Source organism: Sesamum indicum, linkage group LG2 (genome assembly GCF_000512975.1).
Source record: "Sesamum indicum cultivar Zhongzhi No. 13 linkage group LG2, S_indicum_v1.0, whole genome shotgun sequence".
NCBI classification, from domain to species: domain Eukaryota; kingdom Viridiplantae; phylum Streptophyta; class Magnoliopsida; order Lamiales; family Pedaliaceae; genus Sesamum; species Sesamum indicum.
This window is the reverse complement of record NC_026146.1, coordinates 9,157,020-9,175,809: the sequence shown is the minus strand read 5'-3', so window position 1 is coordinate 9,175,809 and position 18,790 is coordinate 9,157,020. Positions and strand designations below refer to the sequence as shown.

General features: G+C 31.7%; 1 protein-coding gene and 1 long non-coding RNA gene across 2 annotated transcripts; one reads left to right on the top strand and one right to left on the bottom strand.

Annotated features, from left to right (window-relative positions):
* LOC110011604 lies at positions 1,047–3,655 on the top strand. The gene is made up of 2 exons (XR_002286628.1): positions 1,047–1,218; positions 2,961–3,655. It is a non-coding gene; the product is annotated as an uncharacterized LOC110011604 (long non-coding RNA).
* Positions 2,386–3,526, bottom strand: LOC105155648 (EG45-like domain containing protein). Its single transcript, XM_011071550.2, has 3 exons — positions 3,391–3,526; positions 2,933–3,209; positions 2,386–2,631 (listed from the first exon to the last, which is right to left on the bottom strand). The coding sequence occupies exons 1-3, from the start codon at positions 3,491–3,493 to the stop codon at positions 2,625–2,627; spliced, it is 387 nt and encodes a 128-aa protein (XP_011069852.1). The 5' UTR covers positions 3,494–3,526; the 3' UTR covers positions 2,386–2,624.

Sequence of the window (18,790 nt, the reverse complement as noted above, 5' to 3'; positions counted from 1 at the left end):
TATTATTGCCTGTTGTCTTCTACATAATTTTGTTAGTATGAACCCATTGGAATGTGAAGTCCCGTAGGTACCTAACAATACAAATATTCCTGGGACGGACATTGTGAGTACCATAGAAACAATTCCCACATGTCGTGATGGGCTAGCTTCGAATATGTATATGGAATGCATCGTTGAAGAGTTAAAGCTATAGACCACATATCCCAATGTGTTGCCATTGTTTATCATTAGCCAAATCCACGATTTTAGCATAATCTTTTACATATGTGTCCAACGGTTGTACTAATATGTGAATCTATTTGCAAAACCAATTTATTTACATATGGAGACTATTAAATTGGTCTAATTATTCAATTATCTGAATTTTTATTATTTTCCTTTATGAATAATTATCTGAAAAATTAGTTTATGATCACAGATTTCTTACAAGTCTGTTCATTTGTAGATGAACCCATTCAATAAGGAAGGAACTAGCAAACCGAGACAATGCAGGGTAAAATCAGATAAGACTGATACTATCTACATCTACTTAATGAGAAGAAGAAGTCCTCGTGAATGCATTATTGATCATAGTCATCATGTTCACGGTGAACTCACAAGATGTTTGGGATGAGTACTGCAAGATAAATTTCAACTTCTAATTTTTTATTTTCCAAAATATTGTAAGTATAACATGCGATATGTTTAGATTTATTCTTAGTAGTAGTTCAGATTAACTAGTATATTGAACATGTCAATCAATTGCAAGGACAATGCATTACCAGTCATGACCCCTTTTCCCGCCCTGGCATGAGATATTTGGCAAAGATAGGGCCGACGGTGAGTGTACATTAGACATAAATCAGGATGTCCACGTGTCATACATGGCTCAAGATAACGATACTAAAGACTGCTACGTCCCAACTGCCTAATGGTGTCCTAAATTTGGATATGTGGGGAACAATAATGCGGCAACAGAGGAAAAGCAGGTAAATAAATATCTAAATATACAGTCCACTACTTTAAATAAGGAAAGTACTAGTACCACAAAAACACAAAAGGAAGTACATGTGCTATAAGATTATTGTATGGCGAACGTTGTGTCCACGTTCTGTGAAAGTGCAAATGCATATTTTGGTGAGTTAAGCAAGAAGTTTTTTGTTCATTACAAAGAAGGGGAGAAACTGTTGAGAAGGCTCCGGACATTGACCTGAATGATCAAATCTCAATACCTAACAGGTTCGTTGAAAACCTAAAAAAAATGGATCTTTTTTTCCAGCTTTCCGATGATATTAGAGCTCGAATTGTAGCACTCATGTTAAATGGGAAAATGTGATCTAAATATGTGGGAAATTCATCATATCTTTTGGGGTAGTTGAACGTTGGATTCAATCTCTTGTAATATGTATATCCAAAATTGCGACATGACTCTATTTTTGTCATCAACTGACACATATTCACTTGATGGTCTGTATATTCCCGTTATATGATACAAAGATGGACATCGTAGCCTCGTTTTTTCTTTTGATAACCCTTTAATTATTGTTACATGCTTGTAGTAGAATTAGAATTGGCATTTTAATTTATGTTCTCAACACCTGTGACTGATAAGTTTATTTAATTTACACACTTTTGTATTGCGCTTATTAATGCTATATTTTATGTTAATGCACTTTCCAACGATACGTAAATAAGGTATTCTGGTCCATTTTCATTTTATTTATCCAGCATTAATATATGATTGTTCATTTACTATTTGAGACCTGTTGTCTTTTAGGGGGGAAGAATACAGATTTTTCATTCTGTAATCATTGTAGATTGGCGGTCCACTTCAAATTTAATTTTACAATTAAAAATAATAATTACAAAGAAAAAAAAAGTAGCATACTTGGTCCGATTCTACCGAAGAATACTCGCTAATTTCACGTTACAAAAATCAGATCAAATCCTTAACTTCTTTTAAATTATTATCCTCAATACATAGTTGAAATTGGGCTAGGTCGAAAGTCCCACCCCTAAAAATATATAAAGAAAAAAAAATGCATTTTCCCTGTCTTTTACCAAAGCCATTGATTATCATTTAATGCATGGGTACGTCAAAAAATTACCCGTCCATCACATATACGGTTCTGACACGCTTCAGATACATAATGGATATAGCATCAGCATGTTTGAAAATATAAAATAAAAGTATGTCTGACACGTTTAGGATTTTTTATGTATATTTTTTAGGCCATGTGTTTTGAGTAAAAATTAGATGTAAGGTATGCTTATTTTATGTTTTATTTTTATAATTTTTTACATATTGCATATTTTAATTTTATGAAAATTTGAGAATATGTTGTCGTATCTGTATTATGCAACTTTCATATCCATACATCATAAATTACCATCTTAAGCATCTGAGATTATTTATTAATATTGTTTGGAAAGCCGCTTACTATTACATGCATGTAACATCCACAGACGACGTCTTCCGACACTGTAGAAATCTGATCACACCGATTTCTGTATATATCCTTCGCCTTTTATTTCACAAGGGTTAGTATACCAGTGCCCGTTCCATGAGCAAAACCCTATATATATGTATCTTTATTAAGCTTATAATTCTTGCAAGTTGAATTCTTCGTTCTCCAACTACCCCCTCAAGCCCTAGAAAATTACAAGAGAGTCAGTTATATTTGTAAGTCATGAAGATTGAAAAAGGGACATATCTTTATATATTCTAATGTAGGATTAAAACGTATTTTTCGTCCTTTTAACTTTAGCTATTTTTTAATTATTTTAGTCCTTTAATATTTTAGGGTTTCAAAATAGTCTTTTATTCTTTTAATTTGTTCGATTTTAAGACACTAATCGCCAAATTGTGTCTAAAATTGCAAATAAGAAGGTAAAATTGTGTGCAACCATATTAATATTGGCCACACAATTAGAAAATCCAAGGTCCACTTACGGGTTAAAATCAATATTGATCCTTCCAGCATCAAGGTCAGCAATGGTGGCGAAAGCTTGCAGGGACAGATCCACCTGGTTTGCTTCGCATCCTGGACACATATCAACAATCTTCACTGTAATTTCACCATTGCGGCAGGGCTGAGGTATGCCTTGGTTTGTCGATCCAGTGCATCGAACCCTGTAACGTCTCCCACAGGCCGCACTATTGTTGAACAGAGCAGCATTAGCTGCGGCTATCATCGTGCCCTGATTCTCGAATCCATAGCATGACGATGCTGCAAATACGGGAGGAGCAAGTTTACATTACTCTACGCGCGATATATTTTAATATAAGTGGAAAAACAAAATCTCTCGTACTCATTTTTTCCTAGATAAATATATAGGTTTAGAAGACATGCAGAAATGATTTATAGAACTAAAATTACATTTTCCCCTGCAAAAAGAGAAGCGACTTACGAACATAAACATTATAGTAGGTGGCAGTTCCAGCAATGGCATAGGACCCGGAAATTAGGCTGCTGGCGATGAGCGTGAAGACTATAACGCGTTGGATGGCCATTTTTCGACCTAAATTTTGGGGGAGAACCTCAAAACTTGGTTCTAGTATCTTGCTCAATTTGTGTATAACTATATATGTGTAATCACACTGTATTTTTGCATTCAAAGAAGTGTGAAATTCCCGCGCTATATATAAGATACGAGGCGGCACAGCTTTGTCTGACTTTCTGTACTGAACATTGCCACTTGTATTGGCAGTAGATATTTCGTCTAAGAGTTTAGGTTTCTTTTCTAATTTGTAATTTGTTTGGCATCTCAAATTTTGCCTGAAATTGTATAACTAATTCTCAGAGGTAGTACTTAGAGGGTATTTGGGAAGTTTATAAATTTTTTAAAATATTTTATATAATATATTTACGGTTACAAAGTATTTGGTAATTATTATAAGAAAAGAGCTTATAAGCTCTAAAAATAAGATGTTATGTACTTATAAACTTTTTAAAATAATTTTACATTAAATTAAAATTCAATATAATAGACAAAAAAAGTTGGTTTCTTGAATTACACAAAAATTAGTTAAAATTTCAAAGTTGTGAAATTATTAGATGCATAAAAATTAACTACAGGTTAATTAAATAAATAAATAATTTATCTTAAGTATACTTATTAAGATGGATAAAAATTTGTTACAAATTTTTGTTGTGACTTTTAACCATGACAATTATTTTAGCCACACTTACAAAAATTACAATCAATAACCGTTGCGTGGACTTGGTCAATTACTATTTCCTATGGTTATTTATTTTTAACGATGACAAACAGTTATGGTTAAATGTTAAATTTCTTTTAGTATAAGTTATTAACTATTTATTTTTTATTTTTAGAAAAAAGAGTAATTAGGTATTCATTTTTAAATATACTTTCTTCGAAAATACGGCAAAATATTAATTTTTTTTCTAAAAATATTTAACTTTTCGTTAAGCATATATATATTGTCAATTTATTTTCAAAAGTATATAGAAATTATTAAGATACTATATTTATTGTGTATCTATTATATATACCAACTTATTACTTTAATTTCCAAATATGATTTTACATTAAAGATTTTTGAGTATTTACTATAACAATTTATTATTTAACTTTGAATATGTAAATGTAATAAAAATTGAACTATGAAACTTACTAATTGTATTTTAATTTATTTTAACTTAAATATATTTTTTCAATTAAGATAATTTCAAGTGAATTTAAAATGCAAAAGTTTTGAACAACAATATATATATATATATATATATATAATATAAGAGCAATATTATTCAAATATTTAATTGTGCAAAATGTATTTAACACTATAGTTAAGTTAACTAGTCGAAGTGTATATTTGGGGATAAGTTGCTACCCCGCAGAGTTGCCAAACTTTTGAATTATTGAAAATTAAAGACAAACTGATAGGACAGAGTTGAATTTACGAGACAAATTAAAAATAAAAGAAAATTCAAAGATGACAAATTAAAAGTAAGAGAAAATTCAAAGATAGCATTTCAAGAAGAGGCGATGACCAAGACTTTGCCTGTCATCGTAGTGTTTGTTAATGGCCTAAAGCCACGAAAATTCAAAAAAAGAATTTTATGTGCAACCTAGGTTAAAAATTAAGGATAATTATTCCGTTCTCTTACGAGGTTTAGTGTAATTATACAAAAAAAAAATTAGTAATTTTAATAAATTATATTTAGTTATGTTTTTTTCATCTAACAAGTAAATATCGTTGTCAGTAAGAATTTATTGAATTTGCTGATATTGAAAAAAAAAATTAAATGAAACTTCATATTTACTGTCGATCGATTTATTGTAGGTTAAACAAATATTTTATGACCAAACCTCTCTTGTACTAGTAAAGATAACTCCTCACGTGCATTAGCGTGTAAAGATGTGTAAAGGTAGTTTTCTCAAAAAAAAGATTTGTTTGATATGCAATAAATCAGTCATAAGTCAATTAGGGGTTAATATGAATTTTCATTCAGTTTTTTTATTAATTTCAACAAATTCAGTGAATTTTAACTAAAAGAAGGACTTTTGATAGACGAAAACAAATATTAAGAATACTAAATGTAATTTTTCGAACCATAAGTATAATGGAACTATTACTAAAAACTAATAAAAAGAAAAAAATGATAAGATGTGGTTATGCATTTTTTCTTTTTCATGATTAATTTGTTTTGCGGAAATTTTTTAAATCAAACATATTCTCATTTTCATACAAAATCATATAATAAATTGTAAACACATATTCTTTACTGAAAATTGAAATTTGAAAACAAAACCAAACATGAATATAATTGTTTGTGGGAAAAAGCAATTTCACAGCGAGTTTAATTGATTAAAAACTATTTCGTCTTTGTATATTTATGACACTATTTCTGCTTAATATTTAGACTTGATGTTTGTTATTATAGGCTTTTTTTTTCTTAAAAACATTAATTTTTATTTCCATTAGTATATTTCATATTAAACTATTTACAAATTACTTTAGTTTATATTATTGGAATATTAAAAATCAAAATAAAAACCATAATATTTAATTAAATAACATTCAATTAACCAATAGAATTGTTCACCGATGTACAAAAGTAAATCTATGTGATCCTTAAAAAAAATTACTTTCTCATTAATTATTTAGAACAACTTAACTCCTATTTTTCTCTAGGGAACAATGACACTTTTCATCCAGTAATTTAAGGTCTTTTCACTTTTGATCCCATTGGTTACGAAATTTTCACTTTTCGTCCCATAACACATTTTTATTAAATATTTTAGCGAAAAATACCACGTGGTCGTTACACTTTCGGTCCCTTTTGTTACAGAATTCTCACTTTTTGTTACATAACTTTAAAAAAAAATAGCACATTTGGTCATCATGCACTTAATGATCACGTGGCTTTTTCCGTTAAACTTCTAATGGAAAGATGTGATGCGAACAAAACTATTACTATTTTCTATAATTATGGAAGCAAAAGTGAAAATCCCATAACAAATGAAATCAAAAATAAAAAAGCCCGAAATTACAGGACCAAACATGCTATTTTCCCTTGTCTATAGTGTAATTAATGTCATATAAATTCAACGAATAAAGTATAGATTGTGAACATATAAATTTTAATGGTGGTACATTATTCATATTATTCAAAAGGGTTTATTACACTTAGACTTTCTTTGACAATAAAAAATTAGATTTTTTTTTAAATAAAATTTGAAATTATACTTGCACACTTTTTAAAATTCTTCCTTTACACCTGATGCGCTTCCGTTAGAGTAACAAATACAATTATTTAAATTTTTAATTTTTCTCCTTATTTAATATTTACATATATGTATATATATCTATATTTTTTGTACTTATAAAGGGATTAATATGATATATATATATATATATATATATAAATGTGTGTTTGTGTGTAACGAATAAGGTTAACATCATTATGTTTTTCTCCTTATAAGTACAAAATTACTATATGGAATGTTAAATGAAGGATGAAATTAAAAAATTATGCAATTGTTTTGCTAACATTAATATTTTTTGTTCAAATCCTAACGAAAGTGGTCAAATATAAATAGTAAATTATTGGAGGGGGTGTAAGTTCAACTTTAGAACTTCTTTGGGCACTACCAAAAAATAGTGCATCCACTTTAGCCAACCTGTAGCAAATACTGAGAAATCTGTATCTATACCTACAAAAGTGGTTGTTGCTATTTCCGAAACCTATGTAGGTAATGCTTGTAAAAGTTTTTTAATTTTTTGTAGCTATCTGAGGGCCACGAATTCCTGTAGCCCTTTCTGTAGATATATAATATATGCAAATTTTGTAGCCATTTTTATTGTAGTAACAAAGCTTCCATCCACAAGTACTGCCAATCTCATCTTCCATGAGAGAACTAAGCACTTGGAAATCGATGCCATTTAGTGAGGGATCAATACAAACTTAGTTTCATCAATCCCTCTCACATCCCTGTTTCCAGCCAACTGGCTGATCTTTTCACCAAATCAACTAAGCGCATTGGTGAATTCTCACGTTTCCTGTCCAAGTTGGGCTTGCTTCATCAAGCTCCAGCTTGAGGGGGCTGTCAGAAGTTGCAAATATATGGAAAGTAGAATAAAGTAGGGGCAGAAAACATAGCATGTTGAAGATGATCAAGATGAGCCTCACACACCTATATTTAACTATTTCTCTCATAAGCGTGTTTTCATTTGTAGAGTTTCAAAGTGTAAATACATTTTACGTATAGGTAATCAGGACGCACACCTAACCAAGTTAGTGTAAAAACTTCTTTCATTTTTAAATATTAGTGATTCGAGTCGAAATCCACGCGACCTCCTTGGTCGGGTTAGCTGATCCTCCAAGTGGTTCGAGGTCGCTACCTCTCCCAAACTAATGATTGGGCCCTGAGAAAAGAAGCAGATCGTTAGACTTCCTGGGGTGGACTCCAGCTAAGACCCTCCGATACTTAAGTCAGTGTTTGGTTTTTAAGTCGTAAAGCAGGTCGCTTAGTGAGCTGGATGGCTGAAGCGACCGAAAGTAAAAGGTGGTGACAATGACGTACTATTAATGCACTGACCGGGGGTATTTATAGAGAGAAGCTGGGGGTCTGGTTGGTCCAATGTGCTCGCTCCACATGTCCCGAGTTGCCGGGTCGAGTCGCAATCTGACCCGAACGAAAGTGCACGGATCCTCCTGACAAACTTGTAATTTTGTACCCTTTCGAGAGCAAATTGTATTTTTTTCTATAATTAGGGTTTTACCCACATCATTAATTAGTGAATCAATTCATTACTACCAAAATATCTAAAATGGCAACCCAATTGTTTGCTTCTCTACTAGAAAATTTACAAACACCAAAATGCTTTCAAATACTTGACTGAAAGTTTCTCCAAACCCGTAAAACTTCAATGAATTTAAGAAATGTTGAAAAGAGTCAAATTCCTTGTAATTAGCTTATAATTGTTGCTTTTCATTCCTTCAAAGCTTAATAGTTACATTTGTTAAGTATGTTAGATGTTAAGAAATACTGTAGAAAATAACACAAAATAACTGGAATATTTTATTAAAAAAAGATTTGGGGTTTTATAAAACCACGGAAGTAATAGAACTAATGAAAATACAAGTCACTACACATTTAGTTAGCTAATTACCAAGACTAAATCAAACTAGCTAAAGGTAACTCCAAGACTAAATCAAACTAGCTCAAATTACTCTAACAAACTCTAAATAATAGTTCTCGAATCAAACAAAATCTTCCAACAATCCCTCCCTTGAACTTATTGCTTAAGCAATTAGTTCAAATTTGCAGCAGCACACATAACCAGTTTCTTACAAAACTTCTCAAAAGCATCTAACTTGAGGGGCTTAGTGATTAAATCTGCAAGTTGGTCTTGAGTGCCACAGAAAACTAACTCAACAACACCATCTTTGGTAAGATATATGAGAAAATGAAACGTTACTCGTATATGCTTGGAACGGCCATGTAAAACTGGATTCTTTGAGAACTTTATAGTTGAAGTATTATCACACATTAATGTAGTACAATCATCCTGCACATGACCAATTTCTTTTAAAATTCTTCTCATCCAAATAGCTTGGCAAGCACACGCAGCTGCTGCTACAAATTCGGCCTTAGTGGTTGATAAAGTGACTATGGGTTGCTTTCTTGATAAACAGACTATGGCTACTGCTCCTTCACACATCATGAACACATAACCCGAAGTGCTTTTGCTATCCTCCTTGTCTCCGGTGTAATCAGTATCTGTATAAACCACCATTTCACTTGTTCCTCCTTTCTTGTAGAAAACACCATAATCCATAGTTCCTTTTAAGTACCTCAAAACTCTTTTTGCTACTGCAAAATGTAGTTGTGTGGGATTCGCTATAAAACGACTAATAAGACTTACAACAAACATGAGGTCGGGTCGAGTCGCTGTAAGGTATATCAAGCTTCCCACCATTTGCTTGAACTGAGTTGCATCTGCTTTGATTCCTTCTTTATCCGCATTAATCTTTTGACCAAAAGAACAATTGGATTACGAACAGAATTGCTTTCTTCCATGCCAAAACGACTTAAAACTTCAACTGCATATTTTCTTTGGCATATAAAAACACCATCAGCCCTTTGAAACACCTCAATTCCAAGAAAGAATCTCATCTTTCCTAAATCTATCATGTCAAACTGCTTATTCATAGAATTTTTGAACTCACACAGCATCACCTCATCATCACTAGTGAACAACAAATCATCTACATAAATACTTACAATTAGAATTTTTCCTCCTTTTCTTTTAAGGAAAAGTGTGGGCTCACTAGGAGTCGTTTCAAATCCTTCCTTGATGAAATAAGACTTGATCCAACTAAACGAAGCTCTAGGTGCTTGTTTTAGTCTGTGAAGAGTCTTTTGTAATTTATAGACCATATGTTCACTTCCTTTCTTTTCATATCCTCTTGGCTGCTCCACGAACACATCTTCCTTCAATTCCCCATGCAAGAATGCAGATTTGACATCTAACTGGTAGAGACTCCATCCTCTTTTTGCAGCAAAAGCAATAATCATTCTCACTGTATCCATCTTAGCCACAGGTGCATATACTTCTGTATAATCTATTCCATGCTGTTGGGAGTAACCTTTTACTATCAATCTTGCCTTGTATGTGTCAACTTCACCAAGCTCATTTAGCTTAGTTTTGTAAACCCACTTCACTCCTATCTTCTTGGTTCCAATGGATAGTTCTACTAACTGCCAAGTCTGATTTTTCTCAATGGATTTGATTTCTTCATCCATGACCAGCCTCCATTTTGAGCTTTTAACTGCATCCTCAAAGCTTGTAGGATCAGAAGACACTACAAGTGCTATGCTTGTCATGTTTACTTCATCATCTTTTGACAGTTCTTCACCAGATGTGTAATCTGTCATCCATACTGGTGGATGTCGAATTCTGCCCTCTCTTGCTGTCAAATTCTCTTCGGCAATTGGTGCTTCATTTACTGCTCCATCCACATCTTCTACCGCTTCTCCTTCTTGATTTGTAGTTATTACAGTGCTGTCTCCCCATTCTAAATCCATCAACTGCTCTTTTTCATAATCTGCATCCCAATTCCACACACGGTTTTCATAAAAAACCACATCATGGCTCACAATAATTTTCTTTGCAACTGGATTATACATTCTATACCCTTTAGATTCGTCACTGACCCTAAGTAATACACAATTCACACTTTTATCTTCAAGCTTTGTTCACTTAGCATCTGGTATGTGGGCATGTCCCACACAACCAAACACTCAAAAATGCTCCACTGAAGGTTTTTCTCCACTCCATGCTTCTTCCGGAGTCACATCCTTCACTGCTAAAGTAGGTGATCAATTTAAGACATGAATCGCCCAACTAGCAGCTTCTGCCCAAAAGGTCTTTGGTATTTTCTCCTCTGATAGCATGGCCCTACCAAATTCATCACTGTGCGATTCTTGCGCTCGACCACTCCGTTTTGTTGTGGAGTGTAGGCTGTTGTTAGTTGTCTCTTCATGCCTTGTTCACAAAAATCATTGAATTCTACAGAATTGAACTCCCCTCCTTTATCTGTTCTGAAGCACTTAATAGACATTCCAAGCTCTGTTTCTACAAGAGTTTTGAAACATTTAAAGTGATAAAAGGTTTCTAACTTCTCTAAAAGAAAATAAATCAATGTCTTTCGACAAAAGTCATCAATGAAACACAATAAGTACCTCTTGTGGCTACTAGAGGCAGGTGTAATTGGACCGCAGAGATCTGCATGAACTAGTTGTAATTTCTCTGTTGCTCTCTAATGGCTCCTTTTGGGAATGGGAATTCAGTGTTCCTTGCCTTTCATACATGCATCACAAATGACATTTGTTTCTACAATTGGCGGCAAACCAACCACCATTTCTTTAATTTGTAATGTACGCAGACCTTTATAGCTATGGTGACCATAATGATGATGCCAGAGCTTGGACTGATCTGTGGTACTAATCTGTAGACACTTTTCTTCCTTTACTGTGATGGGTGAATCAGTAATCAACTTAAACATCCTGTTTGCACTCATGATGGATTCTGCCATTTTTCCTTTTTGTGGATGATAGATGCTACACAGACCATCTTTGAACAGCAGTCCCAATCCCTTTTCTTGCAGCTGACCCACGCTCAAAAGATTGTTTTGGAGTTCCGGCACACAATATACATCACCAATAATATAACTAATGCCTTTCAAAACCAGCTTCACAACTCCCTTTCCAATCACCTTCATTTTTGTATTGTTTCCAAGCTTGACAGTATGAGAGAAAGTTGTATCCGAGCTTGAAAACATACCCTGATTCCCACACATGTGATTTGAACATCCTAAATCTAAAAACCACACATCACTTCCCTTGTTTTCATGGAGCTCATCATATGCCATTAACAACAACTCATCTTCATCTTCTTCTACTTCGGCATAATTAGCCTCCTTATTCCATTTTGGACATTCATACTAAAAATGTCCTAAATTGTGACATTTATAACATTCAACAGTTGCCTTGTTGAAGGCTATTCTTCCTCTTCTTCGTCCTTTGCCTCTAGATGATCTTCCTCTACCCCTTGTTCCAGACCCTGAATCTACCTTTAGAACTTGATCCTCATCCTCACTGTACACCATTCGAAACTTCTGCTCATGTACCACCAATGAAGTTTGCAATTCATCAATGGACATGTTATCAGTATTCTTTGATACTTCGATGGACACCACAACATACGTGAACTTCTCAATTAGGGTTCTTGGAATTTTCTGAACAATTTTTGAATCAGACATATCTTCTCCATTGCTCCGCATCTTGTTAGAAATAGTCATCACTTTTGCAAAATACTCATTGATGATTTCATCTTTCCTCATTGATAGAACCTCAAATTCCCTTCTTAGTGAATTAAGAAGAGTTTTCTTCACCTTGTCATTTCCTCCAAATTTCCGTTTCATCGAATCCCAAACACTCTTGGCTATACTACGATCTAGGATTTGTTCAAAGACCGTACGATCAAGTGCCTGGAAAAGATAATGTTTAACCTGATAATCCTTGGTTGTGGCATCATCGAGCGACGCTTGTTGCGCCTCTGTCAGCCTTGTCCCTTGTACTGGCTTTTCGCAGCCGTTTTCTACCAAACTCCACAGACCCATCAATTTACTCCAATGGCCGTAGTGACCATCAAAATGAGGCATCTTCGTTAGAGTCTTGTCGTCGTTCATTCTCTCAGCATCTGCTCACTTGAAGACTGCAACTTCTCTCTCTAGTTTCTACAAGCCCAGTGCAGGCTCTGATACCAATTGTTAGATGTTAAGAAATACTGCAGAAAATAACACAAAACAACTGGAATACTTTATTGAAGAAAGATCTAGGTTTTTATAAAGCCACGCAAGTAACAGAACTAATGAAAAATATAGGTCACTAAGCATTTATTTAGCTAATTACCAAGACTAAATCAAACCAGCTAAAATTACTCTAACAAACTCTAAATAATAGTTCTCGAATCACCAAAATCTTCCAACAAAGTAACCGAGCTTACTAAATCCTTTTTTATTGCTTTCCTTTCGTTAAGATAGTGTCTGCTAATTTTAGCCTTGTTTTTTAATCAAGCATAAAATAGAATTGGTCATGTCTCTTAATTCTACTAGTGATTTTTTTAATATGTAATTTATTATATCATTTGAAATATTTAAATTTAAAATTAATTCAATACATTGGTGCATTCAAATTGTTGAATACATTTAAACAAGATAAAAGAAAATTAAAACTCTTTTCTAAAATAGATATACACCCATATTCGTAAAACTATAAAACTAGATATGCACACACCATTCAAATCTTTATTAGTTTTATGGGACATATTCTCCCTTGGCCTGTTGAGGGAGAAACCAACTGAAGAACTTTGTTGTACTATTATGTATGTTTTTTATTAATAAAAATTACGTTTACCCAAAAAAAAATGTATTGCTAGTGTTTTCTTATTCTAATTTATTCTTTTTGGCATATGTGCTTTAATATATATGTATCTTGATGTTTTTATATTTTCTGGTTTAAAATTATAGAATAATTTTCTTGGATCATCACAAATATAAAAACTATGATATTATTTATTCACTTAAATGCAATTTTGATTCGTAATTTAAGTTATTTGATATTTTCGCCCTTTAATTTTTTAGAATAGCATTTTGGTCCTGTATCCTCACTCCCTTTCCCTAATGTTTGGTGTAATACACAAACTCTCTGTAATTTGAAAAATTATATTTAAATCCCAAGTTTGCTTTTGTTTACCAAATAGATCCTTCAATTAGTTAAATTCACTAAATTTATTTATATTAACAAAAAATTGGATGAAAATCGATATTTGCCTCGGTTGTCTGTTTATTGACTTCTTGCAAGTCAAGTAAATCATATGTAATTAAAATACCCTTATAACGGTAAAGATATACCTCCTCAAATACATTAAGTATTGAACATGTGTAAGAATAATTTGGTCATAAAAAATTTATTTAACATGCAATAAATCGGTAATAGGTCAATTTGGGTAAAATATGAATTTTTATTCGAGTTTTTATTAATATCATCAGATTCAGTGAATTTTGACAAAAGGAGCAACTTATTTACTTGACGAAAGCAAACATCAAAGGTGTAAGATGTAATATTTCAAACTACAAGGATTTATATGCAATTACACCAAATTTTATTGCAGAACAGTGTAATTATTCCTTTTAATTTTTGTAATCGTCATTTTTTCGTCAAAGTTCACTCTTTTCACCGGAAAACAACATATGCCACTCACGTCATATTTTAAAATTGGGGCATTTATTCAGTAGTTTTGTCCTTTTACTTTCTAGGTTAGCATTTTAGTCCTCCATCTCTTAAATTTTCATAATTTCAATCTTTTTTCATCGGAGTTCAACCTTCCCACTGGTGGAGGTAAGTTTCGGTGTACAAAATGACTAAAATCGTGAAAATTAAAAAGATTCATAATCAAAATACTATTCCAAAAAGTTAAAGAACGGAAATTAAGAATAATTAAGGTATGGGACCAAAAATACATTTAATCTTTGTTTATTTTCATTTTACAGTAAATTGAACGCACGCATCATTAATATAATATGCATTAAAAAATGTTTCATGTTAGAATATATCATCGTCAAGTGGTATACGACATACTAATAAATAACTTTAATTTCCATAAAGTTAGAATTTTTTAGATAAAAAAGAATTGTGAATTATCCAATAAACTAGGAAATTATATATTTAATATAGTATGGCATATGTATAATACGTAAATGACATCTGCACCTAATTAAAAATCATGGGTATTACTGGTCACTTTAGAATATATACAAAAAATGAAGTATTCTAATTTTCATATATATATATATATATATATATATATACTTGTTTTGTACACATATACTTTAGGTTTTAATAACCCACCTACGTCCTAAATTTATTTCGCCACAAATGATTAAAATGAACTTATTTGTTATAAAAAATTGGAATAAATTCTACAACTACAGATTGAATTTTATGAAAATAACAAATTGTATGAAAAATATGTGAGCTAATTGATTTTTGAAAAGTACAAATAATTAAATTATATTTTTATGAAAAAAACGTATTCTATAATATAAATAATTGGGACTCAGCACATATTTATCATATCATTCAGACTCTACATGTAAGTCATATAAATATATTAAAACAAATAAATATTAATGTTCATATTTTATATTTTGTTAAGGTTAATTATGAACAGTTGAACATATAGTTGAATTCATTGCAATAACTTTGCACTTAAATGGCAAAATTTAAATACTAGTGAAACTATTAACTTGAAATCCATAGAAAATTACATATTGGTTTTCTATTTTATGATATCAAGTTATTATTTTAAGTTATTTTTTTATATTTTCTTCAGAATATTGGTAGTTAATATATTCCACTGACAATAAAAATTGCAAAACATATTTATCAAACTCTTCATTACTTATCGGTAATTAAGATATTCTATAGATTTATTTCAAAATTTTATTTTCTACGCAAAATTTGTAGTTAAGCTGTTGCACTAACAAAAGTTTAAGTTGTTGCGGTATCAAATTTTATAGCTAATTTGTAATAAATATATTACACTTTTATTCCACTGTAGATAATCCATCGCTAGGAACGGAAATAGTGACGGAATATTACAGCGTTCCAACTAATTCTAATGATAGATAACATGTTTGTTCAAATTTGGGGGAAAAAAAGTTTGGTCCATTAATTTTGTCCTCGTTCAATTTTAGTTCATTAATTTTGTAGTTATCAATTTTAAAAAAATTATTTTTTTAGTTCCTTAAATATGCCCAATATTAATTTTAGTCTGGTGACTATCTTGAATTTTCTTAAGTCCTTTAACTTTTATAATCCGATAAAATTTAATCAAAATTAGGAGTTTGTAGAGAATATTTCGATGAGATTTTGCAAAATAGCCGGAAATTGTCAGCGTGGCATGTAAGTTGTTGAACTTCCGGCAATTGATACACGTGTACAACTATAGGTAATATGTGGCCATTAGTATTGACCGAATATTATTTTAATATAAAAATTCTAGAAAAATATGTACAATTTTAAGATTATGTGATTCCAAATTGCAAGATTAAATTATAATTTCAATACAAAAATTAATATAATAAATTTATTTTTCAAATTAAATATTTATATGAATAAATATTCTATTAATTATAAAAAAATTATTAATTAATTTGAATAATTATTTATTTTAAATATATTTTAATAAAATTTATTATTTAGTTTAAAATTTTCTAATTATATTTAATCAAATTAATTAAAATTAAATTATTAATTGGGTATCCTCTCGCCACTACAGAGGAGGACAGCGGCGTCCTCTCCCCGCGACAGCATCGCCGACCACAGTAGAGGGCAAAGCCGTCGACCCGCACCTCTAGGCGATGCAATCACCCAAATTTTGGCGTCAACCCCCTCAATGCGGGGTGTTGGGGGTGGGGAGAAGGGTAGGGACAGCCGGGTGACGGGGCCACTGGAGGCGGGGGGAGGAGGGTACGTAGGAGCTGCGGGGAAGGATCTGGGGTGAGGGGTAGGAACAGGGAGACGGGTGGGGGGTTTATTTGTTTTTGAAAAAAGTAATGTTAGTTTTATAAATTATATTCTAGTTCAAACTATATCCAACATATTTTTCACCTTATCTCAATTGCCACATAAGTTTAAAAACCACCAAATTATATTCAACTAGCATGCCGCGTAATATTTCTGGTCATAAAAAGAAAAACCGTCCATCGAAAGATCTTTCTTGATCAATTTTTGAAGTTACTAGATTTTAAAAAAATGGGTATAGTTATCGGACTAAAATTAATATTAGGCATACTTAGCAAACTAAAAAAATAATTTTTCCTCAATTTTTATACACTATGTTGCAAAACTACGTCAAATTCATTCGATTTAGGGTTTAGGAGCCAATTTTTCAATAAAATGGACGGAAATTGCTGATGTGTCATTTAATTGCTTAATTATATAAATATATACATAATTATAAAATAAAATTATTATATAAATAGTCGTTGTGGCATGTCGTTTATACATGCATATAATAAATAACTTTTTACGCTTTAAAATATATTATAAATAAGAGTAAAATATATAAACTAGTAGATTACCATAATAAAAAACAAGAAAGAAAAATAATGATTTAACCGATAAATTTAAATTTTGAAAATTTGAAAAAGTTAGCTATTTTCTTATAAAGGGTATTTTTGACTTTTTTAAAAATTAGTACAGCGGTATTATTTACCGTCGTTTATTAGCTAGTGTGGAGAAACTTTTCATTTTATATTAGTATATATTAATATGAATTTTAAAAAAATCCTCCCAACAGTGGGCCCGTCGCCCCCTTGACTGGTATTTGATCTTGACCACCGAACTTGTCCAAAACTTTCTTTATGTAGTGAGACTGACAAAGAGAGAACCAATTTTCTATTTTTCTAATTTTAATACCTAGGATTACATCAGCTTCTCCTAGATCTTACATGTCAAATTGTGCTGATAAGAATCTTTTGGTTGAATCAAGTCTTTCTATGTTGCTGCAACAAATCAGCATATCATCGACATATAGGCATATAATAACACATTTTGTCCCAAATAATTTTGAGTATACACATGTACCTGATACATTTGTTTTGCATCCATTAGTTTTTAAAGTATGATCAACTTTTTCATACCATTGTTTGGGTGCTTGTTTTAATCCATATAGTGATTTTCTAAGTTTACAAACTTGGCTAGGTATAATAAACCCCTCTGGTTATTCCATATATATTTCTTCTTCCAAGTCTCTATTTAGAAAGGCTGTTTTTACATCCATTTGATGGATTATTAAGCTAAGAATAGCTGACAGTGCAACTAGAGTTCTAATGGTTGCAATCTTTGTCACAGGTGAATATGTGTCAAAATAGTCTATGTCTTTCTTTTGTGTAAAACCCACAACCACTAATCGTGAATTAAATTTGTCTATTGGTCCATCTAGTTTCAATTTTTTCTGGAAGACCCATTTGCATTTTATAGGCTTATTTCTTATAGGCAAATCTACTAAATGTCAAGTATGATTTAACATTATAGAATCTGGTTCATTTTTAATGGCTTCCTTCCAGAAACTAGAGTCTGTGGAGGTTATTGCTTTCGTATATGTCTTAGGATCATCTTCAACTAAAAATATTGAAACAAAAGTCTTCATTTATCTTTTCTTGGTCTTCCTTTAGGAAGACAGTTAAAAAGTCTGGTCCAAAACTATGTTCAGTTTTTTGTCTTTTACTTCTTCTGGGTTCATTCACAATAGAATTAGAGGAAGTTAACAAAGGTTTATTGCTTGACGAGGCTATGTCCGTTTTAGAAGTTTTAACTAATGGAAAAACAAGTTCAAAAAATTCAGCATCTCTTGATTCACAAAAGAGTTATCATTTAAACACATAAATCTATATGCAGCACTATTTTGGGCATATCCAATAGACACACAGTCAAAGGTTTTAGGTTCTATGTTTGTTTTCTTAAAATCTGGATATGCTACTTTAGCTAGACAATCCCACACCTTAAGAAGTTTAAGGTTAGGAGCAAATGCTTTCCATAATTCATAAGGAGTTTTATCCAATTCTTTATGTGGGACTCTATTAAGGATATAACATGCAGATAAAGCTGCTTCCCCCCACATATTATCAGGCACCTGAGCTTAAAAGCATAGCATTCGTCATTTCTTTTAGAGTTCTATTTTTTCGTTCGGCTATGCTATTTTGTTGAG

Bases quoted from the DNA above. Each gene is read 5' to 3' on its own strand.
- LOC105155648 (XM_011071550.2), bottom strand. From the start codon at position 3,493: ATGGCCATCCAACGCGTTATAGTCTTCACGCTCATCGCCAGCAGCCTA. The intron at 3,210-3,390 runs GTAAGTCGCTTC...CCGTATTTGCAG, and splicing joins CTACTATAATGTTTATGTTC to CATCGTCATGCTATGGATTC.